Genomic DNA, 16,816 nt, shown 5'->3' on the forward strand with positions numbered 1-16,816 from the left:
CAGCACGCCGGGAAACTCCCGGAGCACCAGCTTTTTTTTTACTCAGGCGTTAAGTAGGCCACCTATCCAGAAGAACTTCAGTAGGACCCCGATCGGCCTCAGTCTCTGCCTAGGCCCTAGGTCGGAGAAGGAGGGCGGTGCAGCGCTGGCGCGGAGCATGCTGGGGATTGGGTTGCTTATGATAGAGAGGGGAGGATAGATAGGGCTTTCTTTCTATAGGAGGAAAGGCTTCCAAAGCATGCTGGGATGCAGAAGGGCAACTAGCGCGGCGCGGTGCATGCTGGGATAGAGAGGGGCAATCTGGAGGGTGTCCTTTAGCCCTCTGCCCACAGAAGCTGCACCGGTGCAAGTGGCACTGAGTTTGCAGGATGAGGGAAAAAAGAAGGTCTGGCTTAGGGGCATTACCTGCAAAAGGGACTTAGTTTTCTTAGTGCAGGCCTGCTCAGGTTAGTCCCCCACCCCGCCAGCTGTTTTTGGATTGGTTGGTTGGCCTTTAGCAACATAGGAAGCTGCCGTATACTGATTCAGACCCTTGGTCCATCTAGCTCAGTATTGTCAACCCAGACTGGCAGCGGCTTCTCTGAGGTTGCAGGCAGGAGTCTCTCCCAGCCCTATCTTGGAGATGCTGCCGGGGAGGGGACTTGGTACCTTCTGCTCTTTCAGGCCTCTCAGTCCGTGGTGCATTCATTGCTGCATCCAGATCCCAAGAAGTAATTGTTGCACTGGTCAGATGGTTGCCCTGGTGTCCGATTCTATCTATGCGGTGGATAGTTGGCTGTGTTTTGTGCCAGATATGCTGTGATGTCTCATACCCTGCTGCAAAGTCATGTGTAAACTATGCCTTGCTCATTGGAGGATTTTTTTAAAGTGAGAAATTAGATGGGGACATAGGGAGCTTACGTATACTGAGTCAGACCCTTGGTCTATCTGGTTCAGTATTGTCTTCACAGATGGGCAGCATCTCCTCCAAGGTTGCAGGCAGAAGTTTCTCTCAACCCTATTTGGAGATGCTGCCAGGGAGGGAACTTGGAACCTTCTGCATGCAACCAGAGAGGCCCCATTCCCTAAGGGGAATCTCTTACAGTGTGCTCACACTTGTAGTAAATGCAAGTGGACCCTGGTGGGTGGACTAGGGCGGACTCTGCTTACCAAAAGGGACAAGTTGTGCTTGCTTCCACAAGACCAGCTCTCCTCTCCTTGTGTAGTCCTCTTTGAGACGTGAAGTGCCATGTGGCAGAGCCTTCTCTGTAGCGGCACCCAGAAGAACATAAGAACAGCCCTACTGGATCAAGCCCAAGGCCCATCTAGTCCAGCATCCTGTTTCACACAGTGGCCCACCAGATACCACTGGAAGCCCACAGACAGGAGTTGAGGGCGTGCCCTCTCTCCTGCCATTACTCCCCTGCAACTGGTACTCAGAGGCATCCTGCCCTTGAGGCTGGAGGTGGCCCACAGCCCTCTGACTAGTAGCCATTGATAGACCTCTCCTCCATGAAGTCATCCAAACCCCTCTTAAAGCCTGTAGCCACCCTACATAGGAACATGGGAAGCTGCCTTATACTGAGTCAGACCACTGGTCCATCTAGCTCAGCATTGTCCGCACAGACTGGCAGAGGTTTCTGCAGGGTTGCAGGCAGGAGTCTCTCTCGGCCCTATGTGGAGGTGGCACCATATAGAGATGGCGGGGATTGTTAATATTTATATACCGCTTTTCGACAAAAGGGTCACAGCAGGGAAATGCTTGACTAGCAAGCAGACCCCCCCTTTGCTAAGCAGGGTCTGCCTTGGTTTGCATTTGGATGGGAGACTACATGTGAGCTGTAGCTCATTGGAAGAGCATCTGCTTTATATGCAGAAGGTCCCAATCTCAGTCCTTGGCAGCATCTCCAATCAGGGCTGGGAGAAACGTCTGCCTGAAACCTTGGAGAGCCGCTGCCAGTCAGTGTAGACAATACTGAGCTAGATGAACTCAGTATAAAGCAGTTCTTTTCTCTTTCTTTTAACATGGCCTCCTTTGAATAATTACAGGTAAGGTAAAGTGTGCTGTCAAGTCGATTTCAACTCCTGGCGCCTGCAGAGCCCTGTGGTTTTCTTTTGGTAAAATACAGGAGGGTTGACCATTGCCTCCTCCCATGCAGTATGAGATGATGCCTTTCAGCATCTTCCTGTATTGCTGCTGCCCGATAGAATACCAGCGGGGATTTGAAGCAGCAACCTTCTGCCTGTTAGTCAAGCATTTCCCCAGTGCACAGACAACCCTATATATATTTCCTTTTCCTTTCCAGAGCTCCAGCCAGCCTCTCGCTTTCTTTAACAAACAGCTGATTACGGCAGCTAGAGATGGCATCACGTGATCTGGGGTAAACAAGAGCGAGCAAGGGAGGATTCCCCAACTCTCCTGACCCTACTGAGTAAGGTAGGAAAGGGCTCTTCTCTTTGTATAAGCTGGCATTAGCACCCCCACAGCCCCATTTTATGATTCAAGGGGAAAGTGAGGCGTTGGAGACTCCTGGAAGGAAACGAGACCACAGCCTCTAATGGGTAGGTTTAGAGAAACGGTTTTTTCCCTCTCTTTTTTTCAACCGATCTCTCTCACTCAGCCTTGATGCAAGTTACGTTGTAACTTGATGCAAGTTAAGTTTCTGCCCTCCCCAACACATTTCCAAAGCCCCATTGAATTTACTTCTAAGTAAACATGCATAGGATTGCGCTGTAAAACTTTTATATGGCTGGAGGTGTAGATAGATTGACAGCCTGACTGAGCAAGATTAAAGGAGAATTTCCACATTCTTCTGTTGTACAGATTGGAGACAAGTAACTTGCAAGTACATTTCTTTCTCTGGGTGGCATGGATCGGGGTGAATTGATTAGTTCTTTCTTTCTTTCTTTCTTTCTTTCTTTCTTTCTTTCTTTCTTTCTTTCTTTCTTATGGTTCACCAATGTGTGTTAAATTTAAAAAGCAAAACAAAGACAGAATGGTGACCTCATAACAGTTAAACAAAATCTGGATGTGGTTCATGTTCATTCTGTGCTTCGGTTTTGGATCGGATGCTTTAAAAAGTGATTCAGGCACTTTGAGCCGGTTTGATACTCTTCTGCATGAAATATATCTAAACTCCTTTGCTTGTGGGGTAATCTGAGTATTGTGGTAACTATTTAACTTGAGAAACCATGTTTATTATTGTTGAAAACTTGTGTTGTCTTGATCTATAGAAGCTTTTATCAACAAAATACACATCACAGGATTTTGAAAAACTAAAAAGCCAAAACATTAATCTGACAATTGGAAGCAGAGTGTCTGACTGAACTGCTTATTTGGAACTGGTTGCCACCTTTTGTGTTTTGGAGTTTCATTCCAGTTCAGGGAAAGATACTCTCTGAACCAGATTTTTGGGTTCAGGGTTGATTCAACTCCTTGCAATTCAGTTCTTCAAGCCTGAGTTTCCAAACGTTGTTGAAGTACAGCTCCTGTCACCCCACAACATGTGTTTCTTTTCTCAGCAAGAATAAGAGGTGTGCCAGGGCTTCAGGCTGCTTGGAAATGCTTCACTGGTTGAATTTCTGCCTGTTGTGTAACTGTTAATGATGTGGGGTCTCTCCTTCAGAATGACTGCAGGGAGATTTTTCTATCTTTAACCTTAAAGGATTCAGAAACAGTTGGGCTCTCATGAATAAACAGCCCCTGATGCGTGTGGATCTTTATGCAGTTGCCTTCCACACAGTCAGGCTGTCAACCCATCTGGTCTACTCTGACTGGCAGAAGCACTCTTTCATCTTTACGAATACAGCAAACATTTATATGCTGCTTTCCAGCAGAAGTCCCCAAAGCAGTTTACAAACAAACAAATAAATAAATAAGATGGCTCCCTGTCCCCAAAGGGCTCACAATCTAAAAACGAAAGCTAAGACGGACACCAGCAACAGCCACTGGGCGGATGCTGTGCTGGGGACGGATAGGGCCAGTTGCTCTCCCCCTGCTGAATAAAGAGAATCGTCACTTTAAAAGAGTGCCTCTTTTGTTCATTTAGCAGGGGACTTTCTCTTTCTCAGATCCACTGTGAAGGAGCCAGGGCCTGAAATTGGGACCCTCTCTGTGCAAAGCAAGGCCTCTACCACTGAGCTACAGCCCTTCCCCATTAGAATAAAGCAGTGATTGTGGGACTAGGCGTGCGTGCCGCAGATCAGCAAGAAAGGGAAGCAGCTGCCGCTTCCCGGTCTAGATCCAAAGCCCTTTGGCTTTCCGTTTTGTGTCTTGTTCAGGCAAAGTCCGTCCTGTTTTGCAGACTCGGCGTTTCTTCCTCGGGAAGATCCTGTTGGGATGATTTCCAGTTGAATCGCTGATCTCATACAAACAGGCCTTGTGACACACCAAGACCCAGAGTCCTTTTTACGGTGCCTGGCCTCGCTTCTGCAGCTGTGATCAGGAACTCTGCCTGCCGCTGGCTTCTCTCCCGCCGCCCGTATGGATCCCAGGGGCCCACGGTTCTTCCTCCTCCACCTCCTGTTTGCCTCTGTCCAGCTGTGTGGTAAGCCCACTTACTTTTTACTGGGTACCTTTCTTACTGCAATGTCGATGGCAAAACCATCATAGGTTGCTTAATTAAGTTAAGGCAGGGGTACTCAACCCATGTTCCCCATCACAAGGATTTCCAGATGTTGACTACAACTCCCATCATCCTCAGCCAAAGGCCAGTGCAGTTGGGGATGGTGGGAGTGGTTGTCGACAACACCTGGGAATCTTTGTTACTGGGATGGCTTTAAAAGGGGCTGAGACAGATTCATGGAGGGCAGGTCTATCAATGGCTACTGGTCTGGTGGCTGTGGGCCACCTCCAGCCTCAGAGGCACGATGCCTCTCAATCCCAGTTGCAGGGGAGCAACAGCAGCAGGAGAGAGAGCATGCACAGACCTCTTGCCCGTGGGCTCCCCAGAGGCATCTGGTGGGCCACTGTGGGAAACAGGATGCTGGACTAGATGGGCCTTGGGCCTGATCCAGCAGGGCTGCACTTATGTCCTTGCTTCTTTTTAAGAAATCCCCGGAAACCATTCTAATCTCATCGAGTCTTTAACCAAGGACCTCTTGAGACTGACCGAGGATGTGTCTGAGGAGCCCAACCCCAGCGTCTACCTGGGCCTTCGCCTTTCTGCCAACCACAGCCTGGAGAGGGAGAGCCGATACTTCCAACGCCTGTGGGACGTCTTTCAGCCTCATCCCAGAAGGTAGGACTGGAGCATCCAAATACGATTCAGGCCCAGAGCAGACATGAAACTCCCAGACCAAAGCACGAAAGATAGAAACATGCCCTTTTTGCAGGTAGGTTCCAGACTTTGCCCAGACTCCGAAAAAGAAACCCAAGACCCCGGAAAAATGCATTAATGCTCTGGAAAATGCAGGAAAACTCTCCCACTGGACAGGATATAAATAAGCATATAGGATCCCAGGATGTTGTTCATCCAAAGCAAAAGTATAAATCTCTGTTTTGATTAAGAAATATAATGAGCAAGGCCTCCGCTTTCTTCAGTTGCTTGATGTGATATAAAAGGCCCTGCACCTAAAACAAGCGATAGGATGTCTGTGATGGAGTGTTCAGCAGTCTAGGATCTGCTGCTGTGGACATGTCAGGTGCTGTCTTGTCTGGGAGGTTGAGGCTTCCTGGGGCCAGAGATCCCGAGCATACGGACCCAAAAGTTCTCTCCGGCTTCTAATTTCACCGCCTTCGGTGGCATCTCTGTTGCAGTAATTGACAAATAGCACCTTCTGATGTATTATATTTTATTTGTATTTATTCAGTTTCCATACCCCTGCTAACTGGGCAAAGAGGCACCTTTTACCGTGGTGATTCTCTTTATTTAGCAGGGGGAGAGTAACTGGCCCGATCCACCCCCAGCACAGTACTTCCAGTGACTGTTGCTGGTGTGTGTCTTAAGTTTCTTTTTAGAATGTGAGCCCTTTGGGGACAGGGAGCCATCTTATTTGTTATTTCTCTTTGTAAACCGCCCTGAGCCATTTTTGGAAGGGCGGTATAGAAATTGAATTATTATTATTATTATTATTAATAATAATAATTATTATTATTATTATACTTCCCTTCCAAAAATGGCTCAGGGCGGTTTACACAGAGAAATAACAAATAAATAAGATGGATCCCTGTCCCCAAAGAGCTCACAATGTAAGTGCTTTGCATTCAGACCTTGCCCCAGGGAGCTTACAGTGGGCATTCTAACACTGCAGGAGACAACAGAGGGAAGGGAAGGACAGAAAAGGGGGAATGAGCTCTTCACTGAAAATCTTGTAATGCTGCCTGATTATGAACAAATGTAGCAAAACTGGACCAGGTCTGCACAGCTTTGGACCTTCAGATTTTTTTTCTTTTTGGACTACAACTCCCATAATTCCTAGCCATAGTGGCCAGTAGTCGGGGATTTTGGGGGTTGGAGGCCAACATCTGCAGGAGGGCAGAAGGCAGCTGTGCAGTCCTGCCCTCGACAAAAGGGGATCTGGGGAAGGGGGCTCCGGCAGGAAAGGTCTAACCGTGGGGCTTTTTCTCAGGGCCAGCACACTCAATGCCGTCAGCTTCCAGGAGCAACCCAACACCGGCCTCCTGGCTCTGTATCTCCTAGCCCTGCGGGCCGCGTGCCACAACATGGAGACAGTCGATGGGAGAGGCCTCGTGACCCAACTCAAGCTTCACTTGCATAAGGAAAAACAGCAGATCGGTAAGACCAGGGATGCTGCTGGGCTCTTCCTTTTGCCGTGGCCGATGCTCTACACCAGGGAGTTATTCACACCTGGCTTCAGGCTGCGGGGTAAATGTTGAGCGAAGCCCCTTCGAATCACACTCGCGGCACGGAAGGAAGCAGCCCCTCCCCTCTGCTCTCGGGTTTGCTTTTGATGCAAGTTCACATGGCATGCCTCCGGGTTTTCCTTCGACACCAACTTGATGGCACATTTTACCTTTAATATGGTAATATCTAAGATGGTTCCGAGACCAACCTGGCTGCCGCATTCTGGACCAACTGCAGTTTCCGGCCTACGCACAAAGGCAGCCCCACATAGAGTGCATTGCAGTAGTCAAACCTGGTGGTTACTATGTGACACCATTCTGAGGTCATTTATCTCAAGAAATGGACCACAACTGGCATGTCAGCCGTTAACCCCTGGCTATTGGCCGCTGTGGCTGGGGGCGATGGAACTTGTGGTCCCAAAACAGCTGGAAGGCCAGAGTGGCTCCTCCCTGCATCACAGTAATCCAGGGGGACTCAAGACTTGGGACCCAGATGTTCTTGGACTACAACTCCCATCATCCCCACCACTGCCATGGCCTTTGTTTTCCCACCTCATCTAGGGGCGCACGTTTTACAAGCCCAGCAGTGATCAGATCTGGGCGTGGGTGACGGTGGGAAGGCCCTTCATCCATACTAACGTTGGGTCACAGCAGCGATGGCCCCACATATCAGGAGCGATTCTGAAAGGGATTGCCCCACATATTAGGTGAGATTCTGGAATCCCCTCAGCAGAGCTTTCTTAGAGCAGGAGTCTCCAGTCTTGGAAAAGCGGAATGGATAATTAATGGGTGTGGGAAGGGAAGGACCTCCACCCTGACCCCTCTCCTCCGGCACCTAGGCCCAGAGGACAGCAGCCGTCCCATCACCAGCTATTACCAGTACGGCCTGGGCGTCTTAGCCTTGTGTGTCCACAACAAGCAAGTCGATGCCCACGTCATCCGCAAGCTCCTGAATGCAGAGAAGCACGACAAATTCAAGCACGATGACAAGCTCTCTGTAGGTAAGAGCCAAGCCGGTCTTGCGGTAGCCAGCATGACTTGTCCCTCTAGCTAAGCAGGGTCCGCCCTGGTTGCATTTGAATGGGAGACTTGATTTGTGAGCACTGTCAGATCTCCCCCTCCGGGGATGGGGCCGCTCTGGGAAGAGCATCTAGGTTCCCAGTTCCCTCCCTGGCAGCATCTCCAAGATAGGGCTGAGAGAGACTCCTGCCTGCAACCTTGGAGAAGCCGCTGCCAGTCTGGGTAGACAATACTGAGCTAGATGGACCGAGGGTCTGACTCAATATACAGCCGCTTCCTATGTTCCTATGGTATAAGGCTGTGTGTGTGTACACCCACAGGTGATGGGGAGGGCCCTTCGTTCCTGGCGCTGGCAGGCCAGCATCCCCAGGGTTAGACTCTGAGCCCCACACCTCTGCTTCCCTGGTGCTCTTCTCCCCCCAGATACGGAGGCGATGGCCGGGCTGGCTTTCTTCTGCTTGGGGAAGTCCACTTTCTACTCCCAGCAGCTGTTGGAGGACCTTGGCCAGGCTGTCCAGAGAGTGAAGCAGAAGATCTTTGAGTCTTGGGACGAGAATCCCGATGCTTTTGGGAACATCTACAGCAGCCCCTTGGCAGTGCAGGTGAGGGGAATCGTGCTTGCTGGCCTGGTACACCAAGGGACAGGAAGGGAGAGCCTTGCCATGTCCCCCCAGGAATTTAGGGTAACTCCTGGATTTTGTCTCCTCCACCTGGACGCTAAATTCCACCTAGATTTACACAGATTTTAAATGCGCTGCCCAGATTGTCCGGATTTTACTCTGGATCCGATCACATGAGAGGGCAGGGAAGGAGGGGAAAGTATACACACCTGCTAAATACATAAATAAAAAATGCAAATTAGTTGCCATTTAATTTGCATAATATGTAAATTAGGATAAATTGCATAATATGCAAATTAGGACAATCTGCATAATATGCAAATTGGGCCACCCTGATTTTGGGCGCTTGGATATGGCAACCCTAGGAAGGGATGGCCCCAGCCCTATTGAGGACCCCCCTTGTGGCTGGCTCTTTGGGGGCTATGGCTCTTTCTTGCACAAATCCACCCCCACGCTGCTCTTAGCCATGGGAAGGAAAACTTAGCATGATTGTCACTGCAAGCAGTGTTCCTGGTAATGGGCATTCTCAGGCATTGTTGATGACAATTCCCATGATCCCCAGCCAAAGGCCATTGCTGGATGCTGGGAGTCGTAGTAAACGTCTGGGAATCACTGTTACAGGAAACCCTACCTGTAAGTGTTCCCCTCCACGGAAAACGGCTGCTTTTGGAAGGGCGATTCAGATCTGTGTGGGGGAGCAAAATGTGTATGTATGTGTGTTTGGTGGCAGGGAACTGGCACTCAACTCCATGGGGCTCCCTTCCAGGTAAGTGGGTATAGGGCAGGCCTGCTCAAATTAATCCCCGCCCCCTGCTGTTTTCGGACTACAACTCCCATAATCCCCAGCCAGTGGCCCATCGCCAGGGATTATGGGAGTTGTTGTAGTCCAACATCTGCAGAAGGGCCACAGCTGAACACCCCTGGTATAGGATTACAGCACTGGTGCCCCCTTGCAGGAGAGACTCCTCCAAATGCCCAAGGTAAGCCCTTCTTCTTTTCAGCGTGACTCTTCCTTCTCTTGGTGATCTAGTTCCTGATTGCAGAGGGGACGAGCAAGGACAAGCCAGAGTGCTCCAGAGCCGTGGGGGCCCTGCTCGAGAGCCTGGAGCGAGGCGGCTTCCGAAACACCCTCGTTGGGTCCCAGTTGCTGCCTGCGCTGAACGGCAGGAGCTACGTAGACATCGCCAGCATGGAGTGCAAAGTGGAGACAGGTAGCGGGGAAGGGTGCCCGGAGACAGGTAGCGGGGAAGGGTGCCCGGAGACAGGTAGCGGGGAAGGGTGCCCGGAAACAGGGGAGCCACCAGCATCTTATGAGGTAGGGGTGGTGGAAGGATACTCTTATTCGTAGTAGCAGGAGTGAAGGGGCCGTAGCTCAGTGGTAGAGCCCCTGCTTGGCATGCAGAGGGTCCCAGGTTCAAACCCGGGCAGCATCTCCAGGGTGTTTTCCAGATTACACGCTGCAACATACTCGCAATGTATCCACTAAGTGCCCCTCCTTATCACCCGTGTTTCCACATAGGGGTCGCTGCGTTATCAGCAGGGTGCTGTTCACATTTCCCATGCCTTGATTCGAATTTTAATGATGCAGTCAGTGTAGACAGTCCTGAGCTAGATGGACCAAGGGTCTGACTCGGTAGAAGGCAGCCTCCTGTGTTGGGTCCCCAGATATTGCTGGACTACAACTCCCATCATCCCCAGATACAAGGGCCTTTCTTCCTTAAAAATTCCCCACCACTTGTATTTTTTAGAACACTTTTTCTCCCTGAAACTGAAATGAGCCCAACTATGTTCATGCTTTAGGGAAGAATTAGTTAATCATTCCTCCTACCTTTCTGAGGATGATGGGAGTCGTAGTCCCTGTCACAGTCCCTGATGGAGAGTTGATTGCAGAGGTGAGACTTCCCTTGGGGCCTTCCAGATCACAGCCCATGCTCCCTTAGCCCCTAGTCGTGTTTAAAAAGAATATCCTGAGCACACGCAGAGTGCCTTTTGCACCCCTTTTGAGCTTGGGAGGCAGGGCTCTTGGCTCAGAGGGTGCTAACTTGGTAACCCCTGCTAACTTGGCAAAGAGGCACCTTTTTAATGTGGTGATTCTCTTGATTGAGCAGGGGGAGAGTATCTGGCCCAGTCCACCCCCAGCACAGGACCTCCAGTGACTGTTGCTGGTGTCTATCTGACGTTCCTTTTTTTTAGACTGTGAGCCCTTTGGGGACAGGGAGCCATCTTATTTGTTTGTATGTTATTTCTCCGTGTAAACCGCCCCGAGCCATTTTTGGAAGGGTGGTATAGAAATCGAGTTGTTGTTGTTGTTGTTGTTGTTGTTGTTAAGAATAAATAATAATAATAACAACAACAACAACAGATATTATTATTAAGAAGTGCTCGCTTCGGCAGCACATATACTAAAATTGGAAATTATTAAGAATAAATAATAATAATAATAACAACAACAGATATAACTGTAGTTGAGAAGAAAGAAAAACAAGTTAAAATAATTGACATAGCAGTACCAGGGGTTAGCAGAATAGAAGAAAAAGTAATAGAAAAAATCACCAAATACAAAGATCTACAAATTGAAATTGAAAGGCTGTGGCAGAAAAAGACCCAAATAATCCCAGTGGTCATTGGCGCCCTGGGTGCAATCCCAAAACAACTTGAAGAGCACCTCAACACCATCGGGGCCACAGAAATCACCATCAGCCAATTATAAAAAGCAGCTTTACTGGGAACAGCCTATATTCTGTGACGATATCTATAACAACAGCAACAACATTGACAATAAAATTCAGCCATCCCAGGTCCTTGGGAAGGACTCAATGTCTGGATAAAACAAACCAGTCAATAACACCTGTCTGACTGTGTAAATAATATATAATATATCATATCATATCATATATCATATCATATCATATCATCTATTACTCCAGATCAGACTGGAAAGGGAGGGGGGGAGAAAGACCCAAATGGGGAAGGGAGTCTGGACTCTGGAAGCAGAAAAACAGATCCTTTGCTTGATTTTGCTTCCAGGCACAGGCCATCTGGAAGTCAACTCCTTGCCTCTTGAGCCAGGGGCGACCGGTCAAGGTGTCCAGAGTATCACTGTCCACCTGATGGTGAAGCGCCCGCCCCGGCGAATGCTGCTGTACAACGGTCTCCTCCAAGTGCCTCTCGGCTCTTCCCTGCTGGACGTGTTAAAAGCTGCGGAGAGGGGGCTCAAACCGTTCACGTGAGACATGCCTCTTCTTCTGCTTCCCGGAGTGGGGGGGTTCCTGGCCCTGGCCCCAGGAAGGAGGGCTGAGATGGGAGCGCTTATCTGCTCTGTGGGGCAGGCCAGCATCACTGCCATATTACTGGCACAGCTTGCCCAAGGCCCACTGGAGAGTTGGCGGAGGAAGTGAGATTCGAACTTCTGGGTTCAAAGCTCAGTCTCTAACAATTCAGCAGTCTCCATGGATAACTCTGGTCTTGAATTCTGGAAGGGCTGGAGGTGGAAAAGATGACGGGACCAGCAGCATGACCTGGCTCACCCTTCTCTTCGCCCCACTCCCCCTGTGAATGATGCTACATCAGGAATTCTCGAAACCTGGGCCCTCAGAGGTTGTCAGACTACGACTCCCATCATCCCCATCTGCAATAGCCACATGATGGGAGTTGTAGTCCAACAACCTCTGGGGAGCCACGTTGTGAGAACCCTTAATATGATAGGTAGCCGGTAGGAGGAACATCAGAAGTGCTTTCACCGCTGAAATGCAGCCTCCATTTTGCCGCCTGTTTGTGGGGCAGAGAAACCGAGAGAGTTATTTCGGCTCAGCCCCCCTTTCTGTATTCATTCATTCATTCCATTCCATTTAAAAACTGCCTGACCCCTAGATCTCATGGTGGTGTACATGACTTAAAACAATAAATAAAACTCAATAAAAACCATTTTAAAAAATGGTTTTAACACACACACACAATTCAAAATAGTTTTAGCAAAAAACCCTGAGAAAACAGGTGTGTCTTAAGTGATTTTTTTTACAGGCAGCCAGAGACAGAGAAGCTTTTATTTATTTATTTATTCATTCATTCATTCATTCATTTATTATTTATTACATTTCTATACCGCCCCAAACTTGCGTCTCTTATACTGACAGGGGGCCCATTTGAAAGCTTCCGGGCGGGTGGTAGCCATAACCAGACCTCCCCATATGATCTCAGCAGTGTTCCCTTGAACAGGGATTCCCAGATGTTGTTGACTACAATTCCCATAACCCCCAGCCAAAGGCCATTGCAGCTGGGGATGCTGGGAGTTGTAGTCAACAACATCTGGGAATCCCTGTTCGAGGGAACAGTGGATCTCAGCATCAATCAGTCGATCTTTATTACAGTCATGGACCAGCATAAAGTACAGGGAAAGGATACAGTCATAAAAAGAAATGAAAGCCATAAAGGCAGAAGAAGACATAGAAAGGGTGAAGACTGCATTTAAAAAGTGCTGTGAACTGCATAAAATTGTGCAATTGGCCACAAGGACCAGAGCATTCATAAAAACATGTAAAAGGTATGAAAAGGCATGAAGGGGTAATGATTGCATTTAAGAAAATAAATAAATCTACAAGCGCAGTTGTAAGCAAGATCAAGTGAGGGGCTGTTAAGCTGTAAAACTCTAATGGTGCAAGGTTATCATGAAGCGCTCTGTGGTAGCTAGCAAGCTACGGGCAAGCTACGAGTTAAGCTGTAAAGCTAGAGGTCATTGTCTGTCGGATTTTGAGCCCTGCCACGCAGAACCTGACAATGCTATATGTGATGGCAGGATTGATATCAGAAAGCAGTAAAGAGGTGTGAAATTGTCCCGTCTGAACCGAGTAAAAGTAAAGTTGAGTCGAGTTGGTGTCGATTCGTGGCGCCCACAGAGCCCTGTGGTTGTCCTTGGTAGAATGCAGGAGGGGTTTCCCATTGCCACCTCCCGTGCAGTGTGAGATGGTGCCTTTCAGCATCTTCCTCTATCGCTGCTGCCCGATACGAGTATTTCCCATAGGCTGGGAAACATACCAGCAGGGATTCGAACCGGCAACCTCCGGCTTGATAATCAAGTGACTGCAGCGAATGTCCCTGTAGTAGAGTAAGATCTCAGTCAGTGGCAGAGTTCGTGACAAAGAAGGCACTCTCTTAAGTACCCTGGACCCAAGCCGTTAAGGGCTTTATAGGTAATAACCTGCACTTTGTATTTTGCTTGGAAACCTATCAGCAGCCAGTGTACGTAGTCCTTTTTAAGATCCGTGTTCTGTGGTCTCTTCAGGACGCCCCCGAGACCATTCTGCACCAGTGGCAGTTTCCAAATGGCTCACAAAGCTAGGCAGGGATCCGAGCAGGCGTGGAGGGAGGCCCGTGGCGGCCTGGGTTCTGCCACGGCGGCCCCTAGCCCCACTCCCTGCATCTGACATCAGACGTAGGAAGCACTCAGCCACGCCCCACATCTGACGTCCGATGCGGGGGCATGGTTTAGCTTCCAAATGCAGCACTGGCCGATCCAACTCCCCAATGGGACCACGTGGCCCCATTGGGGAGCTAAATCACGCCCCCCCACATCTGACATCACTCGCAGGGGGCGTGTCTGGGGCATGAGGCCTGGCGGCCCGGGTTCTTTGAACCCGCTTGCTCAATGGTGGCTCCGCCTCTGGACCCGAGTCCCCCACACGCCGAAGCGTTTGAAGACTTGCTTGTCCCCGTCTCGTGCTCCGTGTGACGCTGCCTCTCTTTCGGCCTTCGCTCGACAGCTTTGAAACCCAGCAGACCCTGTCCGGCCCCCTGCTCACGGCAGTGATGGGGGTGAAAGCCCAGCCAGGGGAGCGCCATTACTGGAAGCTTCTTCGATACCCCAACACCAAGCTGGAGCAGGGTGAGTACTGCTAGCTCAGCCGCACCCAGGAGAGGGGATGGCGCCCCCCGAGGCCGATGGGGGGTGGGCTGTGGGCATTGCTGCGGGGGAGAGGAATTCGTCAGCAGTGGTTTCTTCTGAGCCAGCCCAAGACCGCGCAGCGTCTCTGAATGTTCCCAATCTCTGTTGTGCGGGAGGCACAACATCGAGAGACACTCTTGTGCGGCTTCATTTGAATGCAGCTCCTTTTTTATTTCAGTGGGTCTTCGGCAGGAAAACTTCCCAGTTTTTTGGTGTTTCAGTGGTTAAACCAGACATTTTCCAACTTGGGTCCCCGGATGTTGTTGGACTACAACTCCCATCATCCACAGCCCTGATGGCCTTGGCTATTGCGGCTGGAGGTGATGGAAGCTATAGTCAAACAAGGTAAAAACATAAGAACAGCCCTGCTGGATCAAGCCCTAGGAAGCCCATCTAGTCCAGCATCCTGTTTCCCACAGTGGCCCACCAGATGCCTCTGGGGAGCCCACGGGCAAGAGGTGAGGGCAGGCCCACTCTCCTGCTTTTGCTCCCCTACAACTGGTACTCAGAGGCACCTCTGAGGCTGGAGGTGGCCTATAGTCACCAGACTAATAGCCATTGATAGACCTGTCCTCCATGAATTTATCTAAATCCCTCTTAAAGCCATCCAGGCTGTTGGCTGTCAACACATCTTGTGGCAGAGAGTTCCATAGATTAATTCTGCATGGTGTGAAAAAGTACTTCTGTTTGTTGGTCCTAAATTTCTTAGCAGTCAGTTTCATGGAATGGCCCCTGAAGTGTTATGAGAGAGGGAGAAAAATTTCTATCAGCTTATAGGTAGTTATAGGTAGTCCTGAAAAGCATAAGGACTAGACACTTTTTAAAAACAAAACTGAGATTCTTAGGAAGCTGTGCCCTATCACATTTTGCATTTCCCCCTGTGCTTTCACAGAATTGCAGTGCATACAATAAAACGCTTGTTTAACAAACAAGGGTATATATTTAACAAACAAGGGTTTTATTGTATGCACTGCAATTCTGTGAGATATATATATAAGTTTATACTGTTAATCTTAAATTGTATTATTAAATTAACATTAAAATATTAATACAATTTAAAACTTAATTGTTGTGTGGTTGTGTTTGTACATTTTCATACATATTCTGTAATCCACCCAGAGATGCAAATGGTAGGCAGTATAAAAAAACACAAAATAAAAATAAATTATGTATGCAGTTCTGGACTTAGCCAGAGAAAGACGCAGCTGGGACTGGTGTCTCTCCTCTCATCGTCTTGTGCTTTCCTTTTTCGTTTTCTAGGTATTGCAGACTACATCCCAGCAGACAGAGAATCCATCCTCTTAAAATTTGGCCCTTGGTAGAGAAAGCTCTAGTCACAGTCTCACCCTGTGCTGTTGGAAGATGTCGTGCAGAAGCTGCAAACGGTCCCTTTCCTGGTCTTTCAAGTTCTGCCACCTTTTCCTTCACTTACTGACACAACAGTCAATTCACATTTCTTCTCAATAAGCACACAAACTCTGCAGACGCTGGACCCTCAGAAAACCGATTGCTTAAGCCATGCATGAAAATGCAAGGACGCTACTGGACATATATGCAGACATGAACCAGCTTTGTTGATCTTGATTTTGGAATGAAACACCCCTGCAGGTCTGGTCAAGGATATTCTGTCACCCAGGTGGGACTGACTACCCAGTCCAGATGCCTTGCGGTTCTGCAGGTAGTGCTGGAGGTGGCCTATAGCCGTGTCTGGTGGCTATGGGCCACCTCCAGCCTCAGAGTCAAGATGCCACTAAATCCCAGTTGCAGGGGAGCAACAGCAGGAGAGAGAGGGGACATGCCTTCATCTCCTGCTTGTGGGCTTCCCGGAGGCATCTGGTGGGCCAGTGTGTGAAACAGGATGCTGGACTAGATGGGCCTTCTTGAGCCTGATCCAGCAGGGCTCTTCTTATATTTTAATGCAATTCCTTCAAGGCTGCAAAATCAAACTGGGGCCCACTGTCGAATCGCACCCGTGATGCAGTGGTGCCCATAAAACCGTGCCATTTGGAGAGACCCCTTGATGTCCTCATGCAGTCAGGCTGGCCCTGAGCCACCAACATTAGGTCTGGGTTTTGTGTTGTGGGGTGGGGAGAGGAATGCTCTGCGCTTTATAGTATGGCAAGACTGACCAAACAAGGGTGGATTCTTCAAATCCAGCAATAAAAAATGTGAATTGTTCTCTCTCTCTCTTCCTTTTGGGCTGCTCTTCTCTTACGATGGCAATTATGGCTTGAGCTGCACCTCCTAGCAAACAATAAATCAGTTTGGGTGCACTTGGCTGGGTTTTTCTCACAGTGAATTGGTGCTTGATCTCTCCCGCCCTGCCCGTTCTAGTCTAAGGTTACAGTGAACCAATCCTGCACAAAAACAGAGGCAACAGGCACCAGTGATGAGACCCTTTAGGAAAGAGGAAAAAGAGAGAGAAAAGAACTTTAGGCAGCACTCCTAGTAACA

At 49.1% G+C, this 16,816-nt stretch overlaps 1 protein-coding gene across 4 annotated transcripts; it reads left to right on the plus strand.

The window, feature by feature from the left end:
* The first annotated feature begins 292 nt into the window (after nucleotides 1–292).
* Nucleotides 293–16,540, plus strand: TCN2 (transcobalamin 2). 4 transcript variants are annotated; one of them, XM_053279695.1, is made up of 11 exons: nucleotides 293–446; nucleotides 2,286–2,416; nucleotides 4,284–4,526; nucleotides 5,030–5,219; nucleotides 6,550–6,716; nucleotides 7,624–7,785; nucleotides 8,228–8,406; nucleotides 9,455–9,635; nucleotides 11,452–11,650; nucleotides 14,181–14,302; nucleotides 15,623–16,540. In XM_053279695.1, exons 3-11 carry the CDS (start codon nucleotides 4,463–4,465, stop codon nucleotides 15,682–15,684), a joined length of 1,326 nt encoding a protein of 441 aa, XP_053135670.1. In that variant the 5' UTR covers nucleotides 293–446; nucleotides 2,286–2,416; nucleotides 4,284–4,462; the 3' UTR covers nucleotides 15,685–16,540. The 4 variants fall into 4 exon arrangements, with proteins under 4 accessions (XP_053135670.1, XP_053135672.1, XP_053135671.1 ...); XM_053279697.1 differs by having other exon boundaries at nucleotides 4,356–4,526; XM_053279696.1 differs by lacking the exon at nucleotides 293–446 and having other exon boundaries at nucleotides 2,407–2,541.
* The last annotated feature ends 276 nt before the right edge of the window (nucleotides 16,541–16,816 follow it).

Source organism: Hemicordylus capensis, chromosome 15, assembly GCF_027244095.1.
Source record: "Hemicordylus capensis ecotype Gifberg chromosome 15, rHemCap1.1.pri, whole genome shotgun sequence".
Lineage (NCBI taxonomy): Eukaryota > Metazoa > Chordata > Lepidosauria > Squamata > Cordylidae > Hemicordylus > Hemicordylus capensis.